Here is a 26,822-nt window from a genome sequence, read left to right on the forward strand (position 1 = left end):
GTTTGTAGGGGTTCGAAATACCGTTTTCCCGTCAAAGTTTTTGCTGAATCCCGGAATCCCGAAAATTGAAAAAAATAATAACACTGTCACACCGGTTTGTACAGGTTCAAATACCGGCAAAATGACAAAAAATAAGGCCAAATACCTTCACCGTCTGATTTCAAAAATACTGTTTTCCCGTCTTTTTTTTCGTCAAATCCCGTATAATACCGTACTAAAAAAGGGCCAATCCCGTCACACCGTAAAAGTACAAACCCCCCCTTGATGATCACAGTGTTGTGGGCCCTAAACTGCTGGTTCAAAACTTACATTTGTTCTCTCTCAAAATTTGAATTCAACTCTTTGTAGATAGAGCAATAGACTTTTTTTCAAAGAGGCCACCCTGTTGAATAATTATGTAGTCCAGCAGAAAAACAATGATAAAACCATGCATAATTATTACAATATGCATGATACAGTAAATTATGGATGACTTTATCATTGTTTTTATGACTGGACTACATAATTATTCAACAGGACGTCCTCTTTGAAAAAAGGTCTATAGGGTTCACTGATTCGATTGGGGGTAAAACAAAGCAGATCAAAGGTGATCCCTTTCACCAAAATGAATTGAATTAAAAAAGCATTTACCCATTTACCTACAAAGTAATTTTGATGATTTTGTCAGTTTTTATTTGAGCAGCACATACTGTCACATGTTAAGACACTGGACATAAGGTGAGTGGATTTCTGGTATGCTTTCACTTACCTCTGGATACATAATGTCATCACGCACATATTGCCATGTGCCTTTTTTTCTGAAGAATAATGTGGAGCAATTCCGAACTCCCGCCATTTTTTCGTCATAAAAAGAAAGCATTACGTAATCTATCAAAATGACATATATTTCATAATGGTAAGCTAAGTTGCGATCTCAAGCACAAGAACGTTTTTTCTGAAGGTTCACGGGTCATTCATTTGAGGGCTATGCATGTTTAGCCTCCACTGATGCAAGTTACATACCCTATCTCACGGTACTTTTTAATAACATCTGACACACTTTGTAACAAAGGGAAATTTCCATTCAAAACAAAACTTAGAGATTTTTCTAAGATTTCAAAACTGTTTATGATAAACAAAGGTTTTAATAATTGGGAAAATGTAGGCAAAGTTGTCTGGCGTACCTGGAAAATGAGTTAGGGAAGACGTTCAAATCTTTTTTTGGGGCAATAGGTTTTTAATTTTCCTTTTTATACACCCCCTTCTCACAGACCTGGCAGGATTTTTTCAGCCAGTGGGGGGTAAAAATAATGGATTGAAACTCGCTGGGGATTGTTATCACCATATATTTTCTATGGGTGGGGATTTAAAATCTATCTTCAAGTCAGAAAATTCAGTGGGGATGGGGAAAATAAAATAATATTTTGCATTGAGGATTGGTTTATTCGATTATTCTTAGTGGGGACAAAATTTGGAGTCCACTGCACTGGGGACGATATTTGGGCCAATTTTTCCAGTGGGAAGGGGTACCAGTGGGTCTGTGAGTCTGTGGGTGTTTTTATTATGAAAGTTAAAACATTCGATGTCTATTTTTTTTTCATAGCTAGCCGATCAAAACATTTGATATATACTTACTTGTGTTACTTGTGTGGTTTTTCGAGCATCCTGCTTCAGGTAAGGTTCTTGGTGAACCACGCCTCTGTGTGATCAATCTGTCGAGAGAAAAAGAATCTCAGCAGATATTTTTCATGTCAATTATTGAATTGGAATTAGCTCTCCTGCACCCAGTATATCCATGGATCTGGGGTTCATCTGGGATAGACTTAAGGTGTGTGTCCAGGGCTCTTTTGAATTTATCGATAGAAATGTTTTTGAGGTTTCTGATGCTCTTTGGCATAGCATTAAAAAGTTTTGCACCTTGCACTGGAAGTGTGCTGTCTCTAAATTTTGATGTTTGGTTCTTTGGAATTGACAGTGTACACATCCGGCCCAGCCGGGGGTTTTCAGTGGTTTTGATACCATTTACAGTAGGTACAATCTTTTCCATCACCTTCCAGACGTACATTATTCTGTAGCGTTCTCTTCGCCTTTGAAGTGAGTAAATTTTTTATATATATAACTACAATATTTTAAAATTTGGTTTGTTATTTTTTCTTCAACCATGTATATAAAGCTTTTTCTTTGTTTGTATCAGGGAAATTAGAAAAACCAGGGTTATGACTTCTCTATGATAAATGTACCTATAATCAGCCCATTATTAAGACAGTAAGATCATTCACTATTTAGCATTTTTAAAGTATTTAGAACTGAATCCAGTTTATTTTGTTTACTTAAAAGTCTGAGACTTTGAATCTAAATCTTAAGTTTCTCTGTTTTAAGTGTAGCGTGAAGCAATTTACAGGGCTTTTATGGCATTTAAATTTATATTTTATAACAAAGTGGGCCAGCTTTTGGTATTAAAAAGTGTAGTAGGTAATTGCAACTGTGGCGTTTATTGCAACTGTAGCGTTTTTCACAAAGTGTGTTAGAATAGGGGCCTTACAAGAGTATGAAAAGAGATTTGGATTCACAAGAATTACTTCCCCCCTCAAATTCAAAATTACTTTTTCTTTGGTCAACACATGAAAGTCCCCAAAACATAAGTCCCCCCTCATTTCTGAAAATTTCAAAAAACTTTGCCCTTAAAATTTTGCCCAAAATTCAAGCTTATTTTAAGGGGGTCTGAAACCATGGAGATTGATCTATGTTTTTCAATCAGTGATTCAAGCTTTCATATTATTCTCGTCTCTAAAGAAGGGTGTCGGAATTAGATGAGGGATGTCGATATTAGACCAACTTACGGTATCTTACTCAATATCTCATTTGCCTTCTCAATATGAAAAAAAACTGCTTCTTTTGGACAGGAATGTGCACTGTGTACAGGGCCCACACTATCAGCTTGGGGCATGGGGACATGGCATCCTCCATTTCTTTGGAAAGAGAAAGGAATTTTTAATTCCCAATCTAAAGTCGCAATCTAAAAAAAGGCTTAATCCAAACACAGTAAAAGTATTTCGTTGATATTTCTTTTTCTTATGTTTCCATTTTATCAAAGAACTTGTGCTATTGAAACAATTGAAACAAATAATTTATATGACTGCTTGTCATCTAAGGCACCAAAAAGCCATTAGCGCAAAAAATTAAGGCTAGTCGTTAACCTTCATCATATGCGGCAATCTCATCAGTTGAAATTTAAAAAATTAATTTGGGAATACTTCTATCAATGTGTATTATGTGTCAATATTATGTAAGCATTTTTTATTGTTGGAATAGAAAAGAAAAAAGAGGTATGTCTAGCCTAAGCTAATTGTCAGCTGTCAGAATAGAATTAAAGTTTCTCAGGAAAAATCATCAAAAGTGTATTTTTTTACCCATATATATCTTTTAGTTAAAAATGGTTCCACCTTCAGCCCTCCTTCAGTAGACCCTCCTATATCTTTTGTTCGAAAAACCAAAACACTGACGTAAAATGTTAGCCAGCAGTATGAGCCCTGGTCTGCCCTGGTAGATATCTTATTTCTATTATATTTGCGCCTATTTTTCAATAGAGATGTCACATGACTCAAATTCTGTGTCTTCACTTGACTCAAATCCTGTGTCTTATTGGACTAGAGAATGCAAAAGTGAAATCCCACAATCTGATTAAATAAGAGAAATACCTTGCAAACTGGAACACATACACATTCACATCGAAAAACTAAATGTCCACAAGAAAATATCTCTCTTTGCTTTGGATTAAAGGTGGTAAATTCCCGTTGATTTTATTAAGGTTTCCTCTTATCTTCTCATTTACTTTGATTAGTAGAGGCCTCTTCAATGTTTGGGAAAGCTGAGTTTGTATAAGTCATTTATTTCTCGTTGAAAAAAAGTGTTTAAAGAAAACATTTTTTATGCTAAAGGTTTAGTTTTCTTTGCAAATTTTTGTAAAATTATTTAGGAGTCTGAAATTTTTGCAGAATTTCAAAAAATTGTTAGTTCTTGAGATATATTCAAAAGTTTAGAAATCAGGAGTTTGCTTCTCCAAACCAAACAGGCGTGGACTGAGGCTCACACATTCCCACATTGTCTCACACAATTTTTGAACAATTTGATTTCTCATTCATTTTCAATTTTTGGTAAAAGTTTCCATGGTTTTCCATTTTTCCCAAAACTTTCCCCAAAAATCAAAGGTGTACAAAAATTAATGAGATGAATTACTTATAGAGACTAATAATAACTATTTGCCCTAATCACAAATTTATGTACTTACATAAATTTGTGATTAGGGCAAAATAGTTAGGTCAAATTTAAAGTTTCTATTATTTCTACTATTGTATAATAATATAAACAAATCTCTCTAAAAAAACTAAGGCTCACAATTTTAATTTTCAATACAGAGAATCAAGGAAGGGAGATTTTTAAAACAGTTTTGCTTTTGTTAATAATTGTATCTTTACTTTATTAAGATTGACAAAAAATAATAATAATTTCTATATATTTGGATATTTTTGCAAGTGACAACTCATTTCTCAAGATGTTTGGTAAGTTTATGAACAAAAAGTTCTTCCATCCTTCTTCTTATCCCAACCAAAAACAAAAATGGATCCACCAGCAACGAGCAGATGCAAAAGAGAAGCAGGAAAACGAGAAGAAAGAGACGTACATGAAAGAGCAAGAATCTTATCAAAGTCGAATGCTGTCCGCCAAAACTAAAGAAGAGAAGATGAAATTAGATTTGAATTTTTTGTACGATGTTCCACCAGGTATGAAGAAAGATGATCCAAATGAAGAAGAAGAAGTGGAGGTTTGTCTTGCAAAGTTCATTTTCTTTATACTTTTCTGGTTCATGCTCTCCACTCATGCTGAACTTGGATACTACTCTTAGTTTATTCCTGCAAAAATTAAACATACTTTGATTTTTGGCCACAAGATCATGGCGGGTGCAAAATTGTAAAGTTGAAGAATTCTTCATTTCCTAATTTTCTCTAGGTGTTGACTAGGAAAAGCCAAGTTGAATCTCATCATGGGTGATAAACAAATTTCACCCTTTTTTTGGATACATGTTAACCTTTAGCCGCCGAGAGACGTACCACGTACGTCATATATACAGGCCGAGAGACGTACCACGTACGTTTTGATACTGGGGTCCTTTCAAAGTTTAATAAAATAAAGACCAGTTTGAATTTTTCAATTCTGTAAAATTTAGCAGACAGGATAGGGGTGAAGGTTCATTTTTTAAAAATTTTACGGGTCCTGCTTTTATACATCTCGAGATATCGGAACTCAATGTCGGTGTATTTTTCAAATGTCAACAAAACATCGTTTTAGTGGTGGACAGAGGGTGTTTGATGGATTTTTGGACTGAAAAGTCATGTTTATGTCTGGTTTTTTCTTGGTTTCAGCATATAAATATCATTATATGAGATAGAGAACCTTTATTGGCAGTTTCTATGTGGTTTGAAGGGGTTTTAGGGGGTATTTCCTGACATACATGCCTATCTCTAGCTCCAACAACTCAGGGCTGTTTTGCCTCAGTTTTTCCACTATTCTGGTGTTTTATTGCTTGAATTTACATGATAGAGAGTCTGTTATAATTATTGTAGTAATTTTACAGGCTTAGGGTAAGTGCAGGGCCAATTTTAGAGCAACGGGACCACTTATTTTACCTGTTGTGGCCAGAGTGTCGATTTTGGTGGAAAAGTGTGCTTCACCGAAACTTAGATTCTGAGATGAAATGAGCTTCTTCAGCCCTGAAATTTCACACAATGGTGGCTTATAACATAAACTAAAACAAAATAATTTTTCTGGGACCAATCTTTACCATGTACCCACTTTTTTCATTCAATTTGTCAAAAAAAAGAAAAAAAGTGAAAAAATCGTAAACATGGAATTTTTACTGTTTTGATTTGAGGCTGTGTAGTCAGGTTTAAAAGGGTGATGAGGCGTCTTTTTGGTATTATCTGAAAAAATAGATCCTTAGCTTTTCAAAATGGGTTTACTTTTTACTTAAGCTTTAGCGGTTCAGATTTTATGACATTTTCCGCGAAACCTCCATTTTCATGAAAAAAACAGCGGCAGCAGCGCGCGCTGTTTTTAAAAACAGCGGTGGCTAAAGGTTAAGGTTGGGTTAAAACTGGATTGAAAATGGGACTGAATTTCTGAAGACTGAATTCCTGAAGACTGAAGTGCTTTACTGATAAGATATCAGTAATCAAAATTTGAATACTATCAGTTCAGATCAAAGTGATTACCAGACACAATTCCTTATTTTCACCAAGATTTAACTTATTTTACTTCCAGGTTAAATTTGAATGGCAGAAAAATGCCCCACGATCCAAATATCTCAAAGATTTAGGTCTTGCATGTCAAGATCAACCATTTGGAATTTGTGTAAAAAATATTCGTTGTTTCAAATGCAGACAATGGGGCCATCAGAACACTGATCGTGAATGTCCTCTGTTCTTTTCCAATATGCCATCTGATGGCTCTACTGGCAAAAGTCAAGCAGACAGTTTGCGCTTAAGTGATCCATTGAGACTTGTGGCAGATATGAAAAAGCAGCATGGTATCACGCTAAAAAAATCAGTGATTGGTCAAGAAATTGATCCAATGGCAGAACACAATCAACTTCTTGAAAGTGACGACGATGATAAACAAAAAAAATCAAAAGAAAAAAACTCACTTGTTGATAATGATTTGCAATACATAGCATCATTGAGTAACAAAGAGAAAAAGAAACTATTGAAAACTTTGAACAAGTTTGAGAAATCTGTCAATAAAAAGAAAAAAAGAAAAAGAAAAAGAAGGAACAGTGAGGATGGAAGTAGCGAAAATGAGTGGATGGAAACCAAACCAAAATTACCAAGGAGAAAACAAAAAAGACATAGAAGTAGCCGTTCACCATCCTTAAGTGAAGAGGATAGAAAATATCAGAAGAAACATAAACAGAGGGGCAATAGGAATGTACATAGAGAAGATAAAAGAAGGACGAGACATGAACGTGACTTTAGCGAAGGAAGATACTCTGATACTGAATATCGTCGTGAAAGAAGACATAGAAGAGAATCTAGGGATACGTACCCAAGGGGAGATTTTGACAATATTGATGGAGAAAGAACTCATCGTAGAAATGATGATGACAGAATAAGCAGGATGATCAGTGAATGCCGTGGCTCACAGAAATGATTTTTATTACATCTTATTATATTGGGGTAGTCTTTTGCAGAGAATTAATTTTCATTGTACTCTCAGGTGCTTAATAACCTCGACTCTTAAAGTCTTCCCATTTGTTCATTTTCTGAATCTTTCAATCCCCCTACCCTCCCCATTTTATTAATCATGGAAATATTTTTTAGCTGGCATAAAGAGTCGTTTGCATTGCTCTTACTAGCCTGATTTTACTATTACCGGGTGACCCACGAAAAAGTTCAGATGTTTCCCGACGTCTTGAGGCCGAACAAATGTCCCAAAGTGCTTGGAGTTTTGATATTTAGAAAGTAGATATCCTAACTTAAAATTTGAGCTATCACTTTTTAAATTTGACCAACTTGTTCTTTACTTATGAGCTTTTAAAGTCAAAATTCACTTTTCGGAAAGTGTAAAAAACACGTAAAAAAGGGGTATCAAATTTGGTATTTTTAGACGTTTTTGATATACAGTTTTTGAAAAAATCTGAAAAATCTATAAAAACGCCAATTTTTATAAAAACTAGTCTTGTTTTAAACAAAAATTACTTTGAAAGGTGTTTTTATTAATTATTAATGTCATAAAACTCGTTAAATAAGTCAATTTGTAAGTGATTTTCTAATTGATTGCATAATTTTAATACCTCTTTTTTACGTGTTTTTTACACTTTCTGAAAAGAGAATTTTGACTTTAAAAGCTCATAAGTAGAGAACAAGTTGGTCAAATTTAAAAAGTGATAGCACAAATTTTAAGTTAGGATATCTACTTTCTAAATATCACAACTCCAAGCACTTTGGGACATTTGTTCGGCCTCAAGACGTCGGGAAACGTCTGAACTTTTTCGTGGGTCACCCGGGTATATTTTCCATCCCTTCCCCATGGGGATTAGGTATTCCTTGTTTATCAAGCACCTGGGATTAGACACTCCCTAATAATAGAATCTATTGTTGTTGTTTTACTACTTCTGAGCCTTTAGTTTCTTACCATCAGACAATCTGCACATCACAAAATTTCTTTCCTTGTCAATATTAATGGCACTGGCCAAAGTTATTCTTTGTAAAATATACATTTTTTTATATTTATTGTACATAGAACACAAAAGAATAAATCTAACACTGAAGCTTCTGAACCATTCCCCATAAAAAAACAAACACAACATAACTATGGCTCGTCTACGGGTATCACTAATAGACTTCCACATTTACGTCTTATATTTTCATGAACAATAACGTCATTGTTTCCCTTTTCATCTTTCTTATCTTATTTATTGTTCTTTTTGTTTTGTTTAGAAAAATAAAGATAAATTGATTAATAAAAAACATGGCCTCAATCACAAGCAAGTTTGGGTTACCTTTGAGACAGGTATGAGCGTTTTCTTTTTTTTTTGACTTTTGTATTTAATGTATTTAAATAGTACGTTTTATCCCAGTGATAAATTAAGTTGTAATAGATAAATTCTGACTGAATTTTTTCATTGATCTTCCATTTCCAATTTTCAGACAATTCGTCATTGCACCAGTCAAATGAAATATGATGGTCCTGTTGAAAAGTGTAAGGAATCAAAAGAAACTTTTTAATTAGTTTTTTTCAATTCGGTTGTTGTTGACTCGCATATTTTCATTTCACAAAATATAAAGAAAGATTTATTGGGATGTTCCATCAAATTTCAATACAGGGTGAGGGTTGACAAACCTTTTCAAGTCAAAAAAGATTCTTAATAAATGTGTAGATACCCCCTGAAAAATGACAAAATTTCAAGGTGAACCCTTGGAAATTTTTTAACTTCAACCCCCTTTAACCTCTTTTAAACCCTCCCTTGAAATACTTCTCGGATTATCCCCTGGAAATTTTCGTCAACCCCCTGTACGGAGATGAAATGGAATGGCCCAATGACCTCTCATTTTCTTTAGGTATGAATAGTGTACAAATTCTTGGTCGAGTCGGTCAAGACCCAATCACTCGTGGTGAAAATGACAATTTTGTGACCTTCAGCATGGCTACATCTAAAACGTATGCAAAGAAAAATATGACAGGGGAAACTGGTTTGTTATCAATTTGTCAATTCTAATTTTTACATTTTAATTATTTCTTTCATTGCTTTGTATTTGTTTACGTTTTTGCATCCTAGAATCTTTATGTAGTACTGACGACTCTGTATTTTCATTTTATTTTCAGACTACAACACACGAACACAATGGCACAACATCACAGTCTTTAGACCTTTTCTCATTGAACGTGTCCAAAAACAAATCTCTAAAGGGTATGGTTATTTTTTCCATCATCAAACTAAAAAAATTGGCTTTTTTTTTGTTTAATCGTTTCAAGGGTACTAAGTATTTCCGCTCATCTCGTATATATTTTATTACTTTATTTTCGATAGGACAAGAGTGATGGTACAAGGAGCCATAGAATATGTTGATTATACAAAACCTGACGGAAATAGAGTTCTGATGACCAGGATTGTACCAGGTACTAATTTTGTGGTTCATTTTACACCATTTTACACGTTTTTTTATAAAAATATACTTTATGAGAAAATTCATTATGAAATTGACCGGAAGATGAAAAATATGGTAAAACCACCATCATGGTTCCACAAAAATGCCAAATTTTTGCCTAAGGTTTTTACCGTAAGAATATTTCGGGATGATTTGTCCCAAAAAGTTAAAGATATTCACGATGAATAGGACAAACACCATTCTTATAAAAAAAGCGTGTACGCCACTTTTCATCAACAATGTTCCATCTTTTTCACAATCACCTCAGACTTCTTTTTGTTTCTGTATAATTTCTATCAATCGCTGTTATTAACATTGGGTCTAAAAAAGGCTAGCGAAATCTAACGCCCTCATTAATCATTGTCATTGAACCCAATTATTAAACTGAGTCGTACTCAAAAACAAAAAAGAACTAATTCCGAGAAATCGTTAAAACCTTAAAAATTGAATTATCAAAATTAGCATGGTTACACGAAAAGGGATAAAATCTGAAAACTCTAACAAAGTAGTTTCGATTAACATGGCTATGCTGAAGAAATCAGTGCTGGGCTTTAGAGTCATACACTTTTTTCTTTTATAAGAGCAATGCCGAGCCTAAAATTAGTCAATTTCAAGCAATTTAGTTCTAGTAAAAATTGAGTGAAGCCTAAAATACCTCAATTACACCAAAAAATTAAGAACAGGATAAGAACAATTTGAGGCTTAGATTGCCAAAACGAAAAAGAACAGCCGAGCCTCAGCAAAGTTTTACTGGCTGTTGTAAAAAAAGGTGTAAACCAAAAGATTTTTCTTCATTCTGTGAAAAGTAATTTGAAAATTTTGAAGAGCTTTGACCCTCGGTAAGAAAAACCGTTTCCAATTTAACTTTTCGTTTCTATTTCCAGAGGAATTCTGTTCTTAATTAACGAAGACTTGAAAGTTTGATTTAATAAACAATTTTAAACAATCTTTATAAGTGAATCATTAGATGATCTTCCTTTGATCCTAACATTTCATCCAATCGACCAAATTTTATAAATGAGTAAAGTTCATCCTTTCTGATGCTAAATTCGTTTTTTTTTGTATACTTGTGAAAATCCACTCAAAAAGAGAATTACGCCTTGTAGTTGACTTCCTCAATCAACGATAATCTTTGTTTTTTTTTTCAGATGACATCTTCATTCTCTCCGGCACTGACCACGATGCACAAACTCACTGATAAAATTACGTGACATACTAACAAAAAGAGAAAATCAAATAGGTTTATATTTTACAAAGGAAGAAGAAAATATTTATGTTTTATAATAGCTCTAAGATTTTTTGTAGCCTTTTTTATTTCACTTTTTTTACAAGAAAGAACTCTTTTTTAACTTTTTTTTGTTACTGAACCAATGACAAAGTCACTTGTTTTCAAACCCCTCAGATTATAGATTCCAACCTGGTTATGTAATGGCTCATAGAACATGTTACAAGACAAATAAAACATGATGGATTTGTTTTTCTAATAAATTACTACTCTTTTGATTTGAAGTGTTGTTACACCAGTAAGAAAACTAGAAACATATTGACTGTTTAGTGTTACCAAACTTTCACACGAGAATCTTAAGCCTTTGTATCAAAGCGATAAATGTTCTGTAAAGTCCCTTTTCCTAGCTTCTTGGATTTCCTTAGAACAAAGTTTCGAATTTATCCAAATGTTTATCTGATCGTGTAATGTTTATCATCCTACCCTTTAAAATGCATTTTTTGTTGTTTTTATCCTTAGAAAAAAAACTGTTATTTGAACAAGACATCTCATGTTACAAGAATGTTCATTGGTTGAGCGATTTCACGAAGTATCCCATCGCATCAAACTTTTTTCTGACAGTTAGGGATAAGGAAACATAAAATTTAATATGATGATAATGTTGATTTATAAACAGTTTAAAGGGTCATGAAATTATTTTGATGGTTTGATTTGAAGTGATATTTTATTTGACCTTTTCATAGGAAGTATTATATGAATGTTACCTTGAATTATCCTTTCATTTCTTTACTTCTGTTTTCAAGGAGCGAATTCTGAGAAATTATAGAACAGAGAGAAGTACTTCAAAAAGAATGATGGAAAAAACTGCATCTTTCGATGCTTCCCAAGAAACAGGTACAAACATTTATAAACAATTCTCAGATCCCATTTCTGTCATTATTTCTTGAAAATAATTTCTATAATAACCCGAGGCTACTACTTTACTATGTGATGAGTGAGTGAAGATTTTCATTGTGTGATTGAATGCTTTTGATTTTCATTATAGGTTACGATGTTGTGGTGGTGGTACCTTCAACTGTCGTCTCGAACGTTTGTTTCTTTCGTTAACTGTTTTTCTTTTTTTACGCTTCAGTCCAACCTTATTACACAAAAATAAGTAGACATGTTATTAACACGAATTAAGAAATTTCGTGTTTATTTTTTGCGTGTTTATTTTACGGCCGTTAAAGTTATGTTTTTACTTATTTTCAAAGAGAACTTCTTGATCGAAAGATAATAATAACTCTGGTTCACTTTTCATTCCCATTTCGAGGATTTTTTTCACTTTCTTTGTAGATGACTGTGTTTTTCATTTCTTTAGACATGTCAAGAATGTATCATCCTATTCAATGCTCCACTTCCAAGAAATATCGACTTCTTCGTCAAGTTTGCTTCACCTCACAAAACGAGCTTTGTCAAAGCTGAAAGGCTTAACGATACTGCCATGAAATTTCAAACACCTTGTAAGTACCCATCCATTCTTTCTATTCGTGAAAATCTTTAACACCCAATAGACCCCCAGCTTCATCAATGTACAGTTTTTTTTCTGAGCAAATTTTACTTTCAGGCATATTTGAAACTCAATCTAAGTTTACTAAAATAGCACAGCTCAAAGTGCTTAGAAAAATCCCTGCTCTTAAATAAATTCAAATCAAAGTTTCTTTTTCTCTCGTACACTACCTTAGTAATTTAATCTTTATTTTTCCCAGATAATTTTCCAACGGGCGCATGTAAAATATCAATACACAACAAATCAAACAAAAACTTGCTTTGTCGTTATAAAGAAGACTTTCTATTCGAGTCAAACTTGGAGGCAGTACATAGTATATTACAAACAGTGTCCGATCCTATCTCCTTCATGGCTGACGCTCTGGACGTCGAAAATGATGATGGAATTGCCATCGATTTCACGCTGGAAAAAATCTTCAAAGCTAACCGTCCACCGAATTTTCACCTTTTAAAAGATAAAGAGACAGACTTGAACATCTATACTTCAGGTAGAATGGAAAGAAATCATTTACTTAACTTGAAGGAAAAACAGATAGATTGATTGCTTCGATCGATTTCACAATTTCTGTTGTGATTTTCGATGCCTTGTTTCCGCGTGGGTTCCTTTTGCAACAAGAAACATAATTGTTTGACACATCGTTCAGACAGCCAGTTCCTTACACTCTCAAAGTGTGAAATTGTTTTCATTCTCGGGAAAGTTTACTATTTAATAGTATAAGTGATTCGTGTCAGTGTCAGCCTTTGTTCTTCGTGGAAACTATTCTTAATATGCACCATTGCAATGTCTTACACTGACCCAACAGTTGATTGGTTGAAAGTGACGTATTGACAGATTTTAGGTCACTTACAACCAATCAGCTATTGGGTCCGTAATGTAATATCAGAAGACAGTGCAATGGTGCACATCATGAATTCCCTCAGTTGATAACGTTATTTATTCATCTTTCTCAGAACTTCATCATTCGCGCAACCCAACTCTTCTACACTTCGCCGCCCGTTACAATTTGGTTCGGTTATGTTTGGCCTTATCAGATTCACCAGGTGGCAAAGAAGCCTTGAACCTTCAAAACTTAGATGGACTTTACCCTCACAATTTAGCTGAACAATGCAAAAACGATTCCCTCGCACGACTACTGGTAACAAATCAAGCCTTTTACATTTTCTCTTTATAAGAATAAACTATATAAGAACATAAGGCTTCGAAGGCCAAAATATTAAGAATTTTTAACTTTTAAGAACATTTGGAGGCTTTGCAGACCATACAACACCTATTTTCCTAAGAAAATGAACAAAAACATTGTGCTCAATACATACGTGATCAAAGATATGGGTGAAAGATCTTGTATATGAGTGACATTGTTTTAAAACATTTCGAATCTTTGATACAGAAATAGGGTATTTCCATGATCTGTGTATGTTGATCGGTGATTATCTCACCTAAACACTTTGTGATGAAAGATTTTACAAACAAGAAAATGGCGAAGAAAAAAGTTATGTCTCGGAGCCATATGAAGTGTTTGATGTCATTTCATTTCCATTGATGTTATTGACAAAGTGTTGTTTATTTTTGTTCATGCTCATCTGGTATTCGCCCTTACGAAAAGATTCTTATAATATTCAAAGCTCAAGTTACAAAGTGACAAAACTTCTTGCTTGTTATTCTGTAGACTTGAATTGAATTATTGCTTAAAAGCAGATCTTGAAAATTTACTCCTGGAAATTATATTCGACTGATTTTTCTTATAAAACAATAAATTGATTTACATGGAACGACCTTTGTCAAAAATATTTCGTATGTCATACACGCGCTTTAGTGTTTATTTTACAAGGCATGCCAGAACGTGAAAATGCTGTGTAGTTTCAATACGAATTACGTCACTCATGTTCCTTGTTGAAGCCAAATGTTTTTCCGTGATATCATTGCTTTTCACTGAACGCGTTTATAATTCATAGGGACCGCGTCAAAGTAAACTTTGGAATGATCAAGTAGATTCTTGGACCAGGCTTTATATTCCTATCCCATTCCAATTCAAACAGTGTCAACGTAATAAGTACGTGAATGTTCTACGTAACTTCGGCGTGATTCATTTTTCTTTTCCTTTTAAACACCCTTTGTTTCCATGAATATCTTTTGATCGTCCATAATTTCTAAACCATTTTCCTCTTCTATTCCACATTAGGTCGAAGCTAAGGACAATGACGCATCCACCAGTCAGCGTGGGTCGAAATGCGCCGATGAAATTTATGAACAGATGTCTCCTGAACTTTTCAAACATTACAAACAAGTGAAAAAGACTTTCGTCTTCAGTAAAGATGCTCAAAGTTTTGACAGTGCTAGCAGTGATCCTTATGGAGGTATTTATTATATTGTTCGATCGATCTAAAGTTTATTCCACTGATATTTATATACCCTGGACCAAGTTTCTCATCCCCGGCCAAGAAAAATCTTTGATGATTGAGTTTATTTTGAAAGTGATATTCAATGGTAGCACTACTTAATAGCGGTGTAAATGCATCAAGAGCGCTAAATCAACTTCCTGGAATACTTTTGATGATGTAACGCCGTTAATTTTTAACAACTGCAAGGGCTTCTTTGCAGGTACCACTTCCTAAAAAACTCCGACCAAATATGGTGGATATAGCTTTGTCCAAGGTAAACAAAGGTCAGTAGTCTACTCAGGTTTTCACAAATGACATCATATTGCAAACCCACTACGTCATACATGCGCAACTATGCAATATCTCGTCATATAAATAACGTTAACTGCGTAAAGGTTTATTCCAACATCTTCGACATCATAACATGATAATCTAAGGACAACGCTGCAGCATTTTCTTTGAAGCTGACATTATCAACCCTAATTTTTTAATTACTAAGATTTAGTTCCTAAGAAAAGCACAATAGAACTACATAATGCTTGAGCATCAAGTCTTCACACAACCAACATAAAATTTTACCTTGTTGATGAAAAATCGTAAAGGGACATAAAAAATGTTTTGTTCCGAGGGGGGGTGGTCGGTACTGAAATCTTAGACATATATGAGTACTAGAAGGGTTTTCGAGAATTGTTTGCATACCACCACCCCATTTTAGAGAAGTGATATACTAAAGTGTCATAGTGTGCACCCCCCAGAATAGTGGGGGGGGGTTTGCTGATTTGGGTCGAAAATTTTCAGGTGGGATTTGGGGTTTTCCAGGTTTTAGGTGGGAGAAACAAGTTAAGGTGGGAGTTAATTTCTTTAGGTGGGACTTTGGGTGTCACTATTACCATGTAATTATGTAATTAATTTTAGATAGATAGAGCTGCTTTTATTTTGCATAAGCTGAGAGCCTTAATATATCTGCTTTTTAAATTTATATATAATAGGCATATTAATATATCATATTACGGTAAAGATATTTTGTTTTGTTCCTCGAATTAGTATATTTTTTTTGTTTTTAGCTGGGATCTGGGAGTCCGGGCTGAAGGTGGGAATTTTAGGATAAGGTGGAACCTGAATTTTCAGATGGGACCTGGAACCCCCTTGCACACTATGAGTGTATCCAGATATAATTGGCAGTGGAAACAAGAATGCCTGTAACTTTTGTTACTCAAATATAATTGTGGAATTTTTTTAACTTGTTTTAGAGAATCAAAATCGCTATATTTGAATGTATTTTTGGTTGAAAAATTCGCGATTTTTAGCTTTTTTTCTACTTATGCTATGTACAAGGTTTATTTTTACACCGGTGGTAGTTCAACCTTAGGTTAAGAAGGTTGTCAAATTTCAAGGCAAACGGTCAAAAAAGGCAAAAAGTCCAATTCGGAAAATATGGGACCCGAAATACCTCTTGGTAGCACTTTTCTATGAAACTCCAAATTTTTGGTTAGTTGCTAGTTTTCATTTTCTTCAGTGCATATGACTTCTTTATATTTCTTTGAAAGGTGTCGGTGTAGACGAAGACGACGATGAGGACGGTGGAGAATATGAAGATATGGAACTGAACAATAACATCAGTGCACCAAACAGTAGAGAAAGTAGTCTCAAAGGTTTGTCAAAGCCTAATTTATTAGTTCAAATGAACTGCTCTTTTGGACTTACTCAATGAAAGGGTCTCAAAGGTTGTTCAAAGGCTAATTTGTTGGTTCAAATGAACTAGTCTCAGGGGCTTTCTAAATGAAAGTAGTCTCAAAGGTTTGTCGAAGGCTAATTTGTTGGTTCAAATGAACTATTCTTTGGGACTTACTAAATGAAAGGGTCTCAAAGATTTTTCAAAGGCTAATTTGTTGGTTCAAATGAACTAGTCTCAGGGGCTTTCTGAATGAAAGTAGTCTCAAAGGTTTATCGAAGGCTAATTTGTTGGTTCAAATGAACTATTCTTTAGGACTTACTAAATGAAAGGGTCTCAAAGGTTTTTCAAAGGCTAATTTGTTGGTTCAAATGAACTAGTCTCAGGGGCTTTCTAAATGAAAGTAGTCTCAAAGGTTTTTCAAAGGCTAATTTGTTGGTTCAAATGAACTATTCTTTGGGACTTACTAAATGAAAGAATCTTAAAGGTTTTTCAAAGGCTAATTTGTTGGTTCAAATGAACTATTCTTTGGGACTTACTAAATGAAAGGGTCTCAAAGGTTTTTCAAAGGCTAATTTGTTGGTTCAAATGACTAGTCTCAGGGCTTTCTAAATGAAAGTAGTCTCAAAGGTTTGTCGAAGACTAATTTGTTGGTTCAAATGAACTATTCTTTGGGACTTACTAAATGAAAGGGTCTCAAAGGTTTTTCAAAGGCTAATTTGTTGGTTCAAATGAACTAGTCTCAGGGGCTTTCTAAATGAAAGTAGTCTCAAAGGTTTTTCAAAGGCTAATTTGTTGGTTCAAATGAACTAGTCTCAGGGGCTTTCTAAATGAAAGTAGTCTCAAAGGTTTGTCGAAGACTAATTTGTTGGTTCAAATGAACTATTCTTTATGACTTACTAAATGAAAGGGTCTCAAAGGTTTTTTCAAAGGCTAATTTTGTTTGGTTCAAATGAACTAGTCTCAGGGGCTTTTCTAAATGAAAGTAGTCTCAAAGGTTTATCGAAGGCTAATTTGTTGGTTCAAATGAACTATTCTTTAGGACTTACTAAATGAAAGGGTCTCAAAGGTTTTTCAAAGGCTAATTTGTTGGTTCAAATGAACTAGTCTCAGGGGCTTTTGGGGCTCTAAATGAAAGTAGTCTCAAAGGTTTTTTTCAAAGGCTAATTTGTTGGTTCAAATGAACTATTCTTTTGGACTTAACTAAATGAAAGGGTCTTAAAGGTTTTTCAAAGGCTAATTTGTTGGTTCTAATGAACTAGTCTCAGGGGCTTTCTAAATGAAAGTAGTCTCAAAGGTTTGTCGAAGGCTAATTTGTTGGTTCAAATGAACTATTCTTTGGGACTTACTAAATGAAAGGGTCTCAAAGGTTTTTCAAAGGCTAATTTGTTGGTTCAAATGAACTAGTCTTAGGGGCTTTCTAAATGAAAGTAGTCTCAAAGGTTTGTCGAAGACTAATTTGTTGGTTCAAATGAACTATTCTTTAGGACTTACTAAATGAAAGGGTCTCAAAGGTTTTTCAAAGGCTAATTTGTTGGTTCAAATGAACTAGTCTCAGGGGCTTTCTAAATGAAAGTAGTCTCAAAGGTTTGTCGAAGGCTAATTTTGTTGGTTCAAAAATGAAACTATTCTTTGGGACTTACTAAATGAAAGGGTCTTAAAGGTTTTTCAAAGGCTAATTTGTTGGTTCAAATGAACTATTCTTTGGGACTTTCTAATGAAAGTAGGTCTCAAAGGTCTTTCAAAAGGCTAATTTGTTGGTTCAAATGAACTAGTCTTAGGGGCTTTCTAAATGAAAGTAGTCTCAAAGGTTTGTCGAAGACTAATTTGTTGGTTCTAATGAACTATTCTTTATGACTTACTAAATGAAAGGGTCTCAAAGGTTTTTCAAAGGCTAATTTGTTGGTTCAAATGAACTAGTCTCAGGGGCTTTCTAAATGAAAGTAGTCTCAAAGGTTTGTCGAAGGCTAATTTGTTGGTTCAAATGAACTATTCTTTGGGACTTACTAAATGAAAGGGTCTCAAAGATTTTTCAAAGGCTAATTTGTTGGTTCAAATGAACTAGTCTCAGGGGCTTTCTAAATGAAAGTAGTCTCAAAGGTTTATCGAAGGCTAATTTGTTGGTTCAAATGAACTATTCTTTAGGACTTACTAAATGAAAGGGTCTTCAAAGGTTTTTTCAAAGGCTAATTTGTTGGTTCAAATGAACTAGTCTCAGGGGCTTTCTAAATGAAAGTAGTCTCAAAGGTTTTTCTAATTCGAAGGCTAATTTGTTTTGGTTCAAATGAACTATTCTTTGGGACTTACTAAATGAAAGGGTCTTAAAAGGTTTTTCAAAGGCTAATTTGTTGGTTCTAATGAACTAGTCTTAGGGGCTTTCTAAATGAAGTAGTCTCAAAGGTTTGTCGAAGGCTAATTTGTTGGTTCAAATGAACTATTCTTTGGGACTTACTAAATGAAAGGGTCTCAAAGGTTTTTCAAAGGCTAATTTGTTGGTTCAAATGAACTAGTCTCAGGGGCTTTCTAAATGAAAGTAGTCTCAAAGGTTTGTCGAAGGCTAATTTGTTGGTTCAAATGAACTATTCTTTGGGACTTACTAAATGAAAGGGTCTCAAAGGTTTTTCAAAGGCTAATTTGTTGGTTCAAATGAACTAGTCTTAGGGGCTTTCTAAATGAAAGTAGTCTCAAAGGTTTTTCAAAGGCTAATTTGTTGGTTCAAATGAACTATTCGGAGGGACTTGTTAAATGAAAAGAGTCTCAAAGGTTTTTCAAAGGCTAATTTGTTGGTTCAAATGAACTATTCTTTGGGACTTACTAAATGAAAGGGTCTCAAAGGTCTTTCAAAGGCTAATTTGTTGGTTCAAATGAACTAGTCTTAGGGGCTTTCTAAATGAAAGTAGTCTCAAAGGTTTTTCAAAGGCTAATTTGTTGGTTCTAATGAACTAGTCTCAGGGGCTTTCTAAATGAAAGTAGTCTCAAAGGTTTGTCGAAGGCTAATTTGTTGGTTCAAATGAACTATTCTTTGGGACTTACTAAATGAAAGGGTCTCAAAGGTTTTTCAAAGGCTAATTTGTTGGTTCAAATGAACTAGTCTTAGGGGCTTTCTAAATGAAAGTAGTCTCAAAGGTTTTTCAAAGGCTAATTTGTTGGTTCAAATGAACTATTCTTTGGGACTTACTAAATGAAAGGGTCTCAAAGGTTTTTCAAAGGCTAATTTGTTGGTTCAAATGAACTAGTCTCAGGGGCTTTCTAAATGAAAGGGTCTCAAAGGTCTTTCAAAGGCTAATTTGTTGGTTCAAATGAACTAGTCTTTGGGACTTTCTAAATAAAACGGGCCTGAAAGATTTTTCTAAATGATAATGTGTTGGTTCAAATGAACTGTTCTTTTGGACTTACTAAATGAAAGGGTCTCAAAGGTTTTTCAAAGGCTAATTTGTTGGTTCAAATGAACTATTCTCAGGGGCTTTCTAAATGAAAGTAGTCTCAAAGGTTTTTCAAAGGCTAATTTGTTGGTTCAAATGAACTATTCTTTGGGACTTTCTAAATGAAAGGGTCTCAAAGGTCTTTCAAAGGCTAATTTGTTGGTTCAAATGAACTAGTCTTAGGGGCTTTCTAAATGAAAGTAGTCTCAAAGGTTTGTCGAAGACTAATTTGTTGGTTCAAATGAACTATTCTTTGGGACTTACTAAATGAAAGGGTCTCAAAGGTCTTTCAAAGGCTAATTTGTTGGTTCAAATGAACTAGTCTCAGGGGCTTTTTAAATGAAAGTAGTCACAAAGGTTGTCGAAGGCTAATTTGTTGGTTCAAATGAACTATTCTTTGGGACTTACTAAATGAAAGGGTCTCAAAGGTCTTTCAAAGGCTAATTTGTTGGTTCAAATGAACTATTCTTTGGGACTTACTAAATGAAAGGGTCTCAAAGGTTTTTCAAAGGCTAATTTGTTGGTTCAAATGAACTAGTCTCAGGGGCTTTCTAAATGAAAGTAGTCACAGGGTTTGTCGAAGGCTAATTTGTTGGTTCAAATGAACTATTCTTTGGGACTTACTAAATGAAAGGGTCTCAAAGGTTTTTCAAAGGCTAATTTGTTGGTTCAAATGAACTATTCTTTGGGACTTACTAAATGAAAGGGTCTCAAAGGTTTTTCAAAGGATAATGTGTTGGTTCAAATGAACTAGTCTCAGGGGCTTTCTAAATGAAAGTAGTCACAGGGTTTGTCGAAGGCTTATTTGTTGGTTCAAATGAACTATTCTTTGGGACTTACTAAATGAAAGGGTCTCAAAGGTCTTTCAAAGGCTAATTTGTTGGTTCAAATGAACTAGTCTCAGGGGCTTTTTAAATGAAAGTAGTCACAGGGTTTGTCGAAGGCTAATTTGTTGGTTCAAATGAACTATTCTTTGGGACTTACTAAATGAAAGGGTCTCAAAGGTCTTTCAAAGGCTAATTTGTTGGTTCAAATGAACTATTCTTTGGGACTTTCTAAATGAAAGGGTCTCAAAGGTCTTTCAAAGGCTAATTTGTTGGTTCAAATGAACTAGTCTTAGGGGCTTTCTAAATGAAAGTAGTCTCAAAGGTTTGTCGAAGACTAATTTGTTGGTTCTAATGAACTATTCTTTATGACTTACTAAATGAAAGGGTCTCAAAGGTTTTTCAAAGGCTAATTTGTTGGTTCAAATGAACTAGTCTCAGGGGCTTTCTAAATGAAAGTAGTCTCAAAGGTTTGTCGAAGGCTAATTTGTTGGTTCAAATGAACTATTCTTTGGGACTTACTAAATGAAAGGGTCTCAAAGATTTTTCAAAGGCTAATTTGTTGGTTCAAATGAACTAGTCTCAGGGGCTTTCTAAATGAAAGTAGTCTCAAAGGTTTTTCGAAGGCTAATTTGTTGGTTCAAAGAAATGAACTATTCTTTAGGACTTACTAAATGAAAGGGTCTCAAATCAAAGGTTTTTCAAAGGCTAATTTGTTGGTTCAAATGAACTAGTCTCAGGGGCTTTCTAAATGAAAGTAGTCTCAAAGGTTTTTCAAAGGCTAATTTGTTGGTTCAAATGAACTATTCTTTGGGACTTACTAAATGAAAGGGTCTTAAAGGTTTTTCAAAGGCTAATTTGTTGGTTCTAATGAACTAGTCTCAGGGGCTTTCTAAATGAAAGTAGTCTCAAAGGTTTGTCGAAGGCTAATTTGTTGGTTCAAATGAACTATTCTTTGGGACTTACTAAATGAAAGGGTCTCAAAGGTTTTTCAAAGGCTAATTTGTTGGTTCAAATGAACTAGTCTTAGGGGCTTTCTAAATGAAAGTAGTCTCAAAGGTTTGTCGAAGACTAATTTGTTGGTTCAAATGAACTATTCTTTAGGACTTACTAAATGAAAGGGTCTCAAAGGTTTTTCAAAGGCTAATTTGTTGGTTCAAATGAACTAGTCTCAGGGGCTTTCTAAATGAAAGTAGTCTCAAAGGTTTGTCGAAGGCTAATTTGTTGGTTCAAATGAACTATTCTTTGGGACTTACTAAATGAAAGGGTCTTAAAGGTTTTTCAAAGGCTAATTTGTTGGTTCAAATGAACTATTCTTTGGGACTTTCTAAATGAAAGGGTCTCAAAGGTCTTTCAAAGGCTAATTTGTTGGTTCAAATGAACTAGTCTTAGGGGCTTTCTAAATGAAAGTAGTCTCAAAGGTTTTTCAAAGGCTAATTTGTTGGTTCTAATGAACTAGTCTCAGGGGCTTTCTAAATGAAAGTAGTCTCAAAGGTTTGTCGAAGGCTAATTTGTTGGTTCAAATGAACTATTCTTTGGGACTTACTAAATGAAAGGGTCTCAAAGGTTTTTCAAAGGCTAATTTGTTGGTTCAAATGAACTAGTCTTAGGGGCTTTCTAAATGAAAGTAGTCTCAAAGGTTTGTCGAAGGCTAATTTGTTGGTTCAAATGAACTATTCTTTGGACTTACTAAATGAAAGGGTCTCAAAGGTTTTTCAAAGGCTAATTTGTTGGTTCAAATGAACTATTCTTTGGGACTTACTAAATGAAACGGGCCTGAAAGATTTTTCAAAGGCTAATTTGTTGGTTCAAATGAACTATTCTTTGGGACTTTCTAAATAAAACGGGCCTGAAAGATTTTTCTAAATGATAATGTGTTGGTTCAAATGAATTGTTCTTTTGGACTTACTAAATGAGAAGGGTCTCAAATGTTAAAACTAAGATACATCATTTTTTAATACTCTGTTTTACAATTTCTCTCTAAATGTCACGTGCTCGTCCCTGGAGAGTTCATTTATTATGTTTTTTTCAGCCTTTGGTTTTCCACAACTTTCGACGAGAAGTTGTTCTGTTCCCGATATAGCTAAAGGTTTGTCATATTTAGAGTCTACTATTAACTTAACGTTAGCTGCAAATCACTTGGGAATTATTTACGGGGTTCCCCTATTCAGAAATCGTTCACAAAACCATCATAAGTGTCTTCGTTGAGAAGGACTTGAATCTAGTTGAACAGTTTGCTACTTGATATATAAACTCAGGAAAAGTTATTTCCCAATCTATTCAAACTGCTTCTGAAATATTTTAAATATTCCATTGTAGCTCAATCAATTAATTGGTAAATTAAAGAAAGTTTTCAAATACTTCGCTCATCTTTACAGGTTTACAAGGTCCAGCACAATCCAATGGGGTGAGTAATTTGCCTCCGGACTTCCTTTCAAACACCTAACTCTTTCTTTTGCACTTGATGATCAACTTTTTACTATACGACTTTGTTTCTCAGCACGAGTTACTGTTAAATTAAACTTTGTTTCCTTTTTAAGCAGCAAGTGAAACCAATGAATCCTTTACTTGACGAACTTCGAAGAAGAAACGACATCAAACGCACAAGCGCCCCCGTCATCACGCCTCTACCACGTGGTTTCAACACTCGTGCTGGTCTTCCCAACGGAACGAAACCGGTATACAAAAAACAATTATCTATCGAGGAAATTGACCATGTATCATCCACTACTCCTCCAAATGATGATATTTATGACATACCTACATCTCGACCCAGCCAACTTTTCCCTGCACCGCCACCTTGGGTAGCCAATAGCAACGCCCAAACAACCGCCAATCACAATCGACCACAGCAATTTTACAATCACAACGATAAAAAAGGTGCTGATGAAATTTATGATAGCCCTCCTCCTCGTAAAACTCCACTTCCCTCACCACACGTTGAACAGAAACCCCTCCCTGGTATGGAAATCTACGACTCACCGCCCATTAAACCGCCACAACAACCCAACATGGAGATTTATGACCTCCCTCCAAATAAAACAAACGCCCAATTTAATGATGATATCTACGATATGCCCCCTCCACCCAAAAGTGCACAACCCCCTGGCATGGAAATTTATGATTCACCTCCTGTAAAAGGACATGCTCAGCCAAATATGGAAATTTACGACATGCCTCCTCCGAAGAATACGCAACAGCAGCCTGGCATGGAAATCTATGACTCTCCTCCTGTGAAAGGAAAATTACAACAACGTCTCTCCGGGATGGAGATTTATGACTCTCCATCGTCGAGGTCATCTGAGAATGGTTTATACATCCCTGCCTCAAACTTCTTGCGAGATGAAATAGATGATATGTATGAAGTCCCTCCTCAAAGAACATTGCCGACAGATATGACCAGTTTGAAACAAAATCGTCTTTCTCAAGTAAGAAGAAGCTGCAATATTTCTAGTATTTTAACATTGCATACTTTTTATAAAAACATGCTGGAATCTTGTCTAAACCTAAATGGGCCAACAACCTAAAAGTAGGCCCGGGTTTTTACAATTACGTAGAAATGCAGATTTTTTTTTATTTAAACTATTCAATAAAAACTAAAATAAATTATATTATATAAGGAAAATTTATCCAAATATTTCTAAAAAAAAGCACCTGAAAAAATCCATACAGTAGCCACTGAAGATAAGCCTATATCCTATCCTTTACCTTCACAGGAACAAGAGGGTTACGAGACATACGACACACCGACGAAAAACAGCAACCATTTCATCGAAGACGACACGTATGAAGTCCCTCCCAGGCTTTCCGCTTCTACCGAAGAACTTTCCTTCAACCCAAACCTTCATAACAATCGATCCCCTCCCAAAATGCCACCTTCCCGTCTTAACGCAAAACGTTTTTCGGAACCTGTTCTTCCCCAATGTAAGTTCTAATTCATCTTCTAAGTCTTATGATTTACCATGAACACTACAGCTTAGCTTTTTCTTAAATTAAGCTATGGAGACAAACTGTAAGAATTTTATCGCGCATGTCTCAATCGCATCCTTCGATTTACCTCAATGTTTTTCCTCAATGTAAGTTTTTCTTTGTCTTTCAAAATATTACGATTTGCTTTCACGAGCTCAAATTTTAAGCATGTAACTTTGTAAGTTCAAATAGTGGTAGAATAGATTCTACTTCTGGCTGAACTTAGCTTTTTTGATAATTTCTGATGGCGCTGAGTCCATTGAAGTAGGCTAGGACCATTTGACGAGGTCACCACTTTTAAAAGAAAATGTTAAAAATCCAGATAGAAAAAAATAATCAAGAATGAGAAACAAACTTCAATAACAGATTTGAAACCCCTTATTTTCAAATAAAAACATTTCTTTATCCTATTTCTACCTTCCAAAAACGTACGGTTTGTGTTAGGGATTGCATTTACAGATTCGAACGTATGTTTCCACAGTGAGAGTTCATTGTCCATTGTAATATTTGAATCCATTTCTCAGTTTCGGCAGCAGATAAAGCACGTCTTATCCAACGACAACAAGTGGCTATCCAACGCAACCATGGTACAGCGGGAACGCCCCAACCACCGCCATCAGCGCCCTCCATTCCACCGAGAAACCCAACGAATAAACAACAGCAGCAACAATCACCCAACCAACCACCACAGCCGCTACAAAGATCGCCCAAGGTTCGTCAGTTCTTTATTTCTAATATTCTGAAAGATTTATATGAACTTAAGTACTTGAATAAAGGTTCAATGGTATCCGATTGGGCTATTCCATTTTATATCCAAACAGGGGGGTGGACGAACATTTCCAGGGGGTAATCAGAGGGGATAAAATGTTAATTCAAAATTTCCAGAGGGCAAAAGACCGATTTTAGTTCGTCCACCCTCACTTTTAAGATATGACTTTTAAGATTTTGACATTTCTAAAAATCTTTCTTTGTATGGAAATTTTATGGAACAGCCCATTCTAGCCCGTTGTAAAATACGAAATTGCGTCAATGTCTATATCTGCAAATAAATTAATACAACGACTTCATAACTGCATCAATTTTACAGACATACCAAAGAACTTGTAACCAATCAATCTTTCTTTCTTTTAGTTCCAGCGACGCCCTATGAATGCACCTCCACTGCCTCCTTCACGAGTTCCCAAACGATAAATACCTCTCTCCAACGACGAACTATTTGCTGGTTAAATAGAATGACTCAGGCTGGCCTGGATGTTATTAATACATATTAATTATACAAATTCAATGATCAGTTTACAGATTTTCCTGGAAAAATATTTTCTGCCCTCTCATTCTTTTTGAAGACTTACACGCTTTTTTTATAAGAATATTTATGACGAAATTGGCCAAAAAATGAAGAATATGGTAAGAATATCTCCATCATGAAATTTGCCAACTGAATGCGATTTTTAGAGCGTTTTACCGTTATATTACCCAGCAATGCTAAAAGGATCAACAAAAATGCTAAATTTTAGCTTGAGGCATGTATTACATGCTAGATTTTGGACGAGATTGGATCCAAACCGAAGAATACCGTAAGAATATTTCAAAATGATTTTCCTCCAAACGTTAAGAATATTCATGATGAATTGAAAAAGCACCATTCTTATAAAAAAAGCGTTGAATTGTTGTTTTTAGGAAATGACAAAATATTTTTATAATAATGTACCAAGTTTATCAATTTTGGTGATTGTTATGAGAGCAAACTATTTTGCGTAATGGTGTGACGAAGATATTACTGGGGCCTCAGAAAAATATTTTTCTAGGATTGCCTTTTTTTCACATGTACAAAACTGAATTCAATAAATCATAGACATTTTATTATTTTATTATATGTACACTCAGGTGCCAAATGAAAACAGGGGTTGGAAAAAGTAGGGGATTGGGGAATCTTTAAACTTTAGTAAACGGGGGGACTAATTAACGGGGGGGGGGGGGGGGGGGGGGGGGGGGGGGTTGGGAATTGCACCTGTAAATCTGTAAATACCCCAAAAATAAGGTGGCTGGCTATTTAGAGCAACTCTTCTTTTGAAAGCTGAAAAAAAATATTTTCAAAAATTGATA

The 26,822-nt window shown here is 34.7% G+C and overlaps 3 protein-coding genes across 4 annotated transcripts; all 3 read left to right on the forward strand.

The window, feature by feature from the left end:
- The first annotated feature begins 4,430 nt into the window (after positions 1 to 4,430).
- LOC136814134 (corepressor interacting with RBPJ 1-like) lies at positions 4,431 to 7,667 on the forward strand. The gene is made up of 2 exons (XM_067070652.1): positions 4,431 to 4,801; positions 6,298 to 7,667. The coding sequence occupies exons 1-2, from the start codon at positions 4,532 to 4,534 to the stop codon at positions 7,180 to 7,182; spliced, it is 1,155 nt and encodes a 384-aa protein (XP_066926753.1). The 5' UTR covers positions 4,431 to 4,531; the 3' UTR covers positions 7,183 to 7,667.
- Positions 7,668 to 8,436: 769 nt separating this feature from the next.
- Positions 8,437 to 11,047, forward strand: LOC136814144 (single-stranded DNA-binding protein, mitochondrial-like). The gene is made up of 6 exons (XM_067070659.1): positions 8,437 to 8,544; positions 8,682 to 8,733; positions 9,093 to 9,224; positions 9,358 to 9,442; positions 9,563 to 9,651; positions 10,829 to 11,047. The coding sequence occupies exons 1-6, from the start codon at positions 8,503 to 8,505 to the stop codon at positions 10,876 to 10,878; spliced, it is 450 nt and encodes a 149-aa protein (XP_066926760.1). The 5' UTR covers positions 8,437 to 8,502; the 3' UTR covers positions 10,879 to 11,047.
- Positions 11,048 to 11,693: 646 nt separating this feature from the next.
- On the forward strand, positions 11,694 to 26,028 carry LOC136814154 (uncharacterized). Of its 2 annotated transcripts, none has more exons than XM_067070674.1 (13): positions 11,694 to 11,799; positions 11,951 to 11,994; positions 12,266 to 12,407; positions 12,654 to 12,941; positions 13,405 to 13,589; positions 14,634 to 14,808; positions 16,380 to 16,484; positions 22,783 to 22,839; positions 23,129 to 23,157; positions 23,294 to 24,178; positions 24,467 to 24,674; positions 25,244 to 25,431; positions 25,851 to 26,028. In XM_067070674.1, exons 1-13 carry the CDS (start codon positions 11,757 to 11,759, stop codon positions 25,908 to 25,910), a joined length of 2,409 nt encoding a protein of 802 aa, XP_066926775.1. In that variant the 5' UTR covers positions 11,694 to 11,756; the 3' UTR covers positions 25,911 to 26,028. The 2 variants fall into 2 exon arrangements, with proteins under 2 accessions (XP_066926775.1, XP_066926769.1); XM_067070668.1 differs by having other exon boundaries at positions 23,291 to 24,178; positions 25,851 to 25,960.
- The last annotated feature ends 794 nt before the right edge of the window (positions 26,029 to 26,822 follow it).

The sequence above is a fragment of the Clytia hemisphaerica genome, unplaced genomic scaffold (genome assembly GCF_902728285.1).
Source record: "Clytia hemisphaerica strain Z4C2 unplaced genomic scaffold, Clytia hemisphaerica genome assembly, whole genome shotgun sequence".
Classification (NCBI taxonomy): domain Eukaryota; kingdom Metazoa; phylum Cnidaria; class Hydrozoa; order Leptothecata; family Clytiidae; genus Clytia; species Clytia hemisphaerica.

What these genes read in the sequence shown, in the direction of transcription:
- LOC136814134 (XM_067070652.1), top strand. Translation starts at nt 4,532, where the DNA reads ATGTTTGGTAAGTTTATGAACAAAAAGTTCTTCCATCCTTCTTCTTAT. An exon ending in ATGAAGAAGAAGAAGTGGAG is followed by an intron (nt 4,802 to 6,297) that starts GTTTGTCTTGCA and finishes TTTTACTTCCAG; the next exon opens with GTTAAATTTGAATGGCAGAA.
- LOC136814144 (XM_067070659.1), top strand. Translation starts at nt 8,503, where the DNA reads ATGGCCTCAATCACAAGCAAGTTTGGGTTACCTTTGAGACAG. An exon ending in AAATATGACAGGGGAAACTG is followed by an intron (nt 9,225 to 9,357) that starts GTTTGTTATCAA and finishes TTTTATTTTCAG; the next exon opens with ACTACAACACACGAACACAA. An exon ending in GATGACCAGGATTGTACCAG is followed by an intron (nt 9,652 to 10,828) that starts GTACTAATTTTG and finishes TTTTTTTTTCAG; the next exon opens with ATGACATCTTCATTCTCTCC.
- LOC136814154 (XM_067070668.1), top strand. Translation starts at nt 11,757, where the DNA reads ATGATGGAAAAAACTGCATCTTTCGATGCTTCCCAAGAAACAG. An exon ending in CTTCAACTGTCGTCTCGAAC is followed by an intron (nt 11,995 to 12,265) that starts GTTTGTTTCTTT and finishes TCATTTCTTTAG; the next exon opens with ACATGTCAAGAATGTATCAT. An exon ending in ATTCCCTCGCACGACTACTG is followed by an intron (nt 13,590 to 14,633) that starts GTAACAAATCAA and finishes ATTCCACATTAG; the next exon opens with GTCGAAGCTAAGGACAATGA.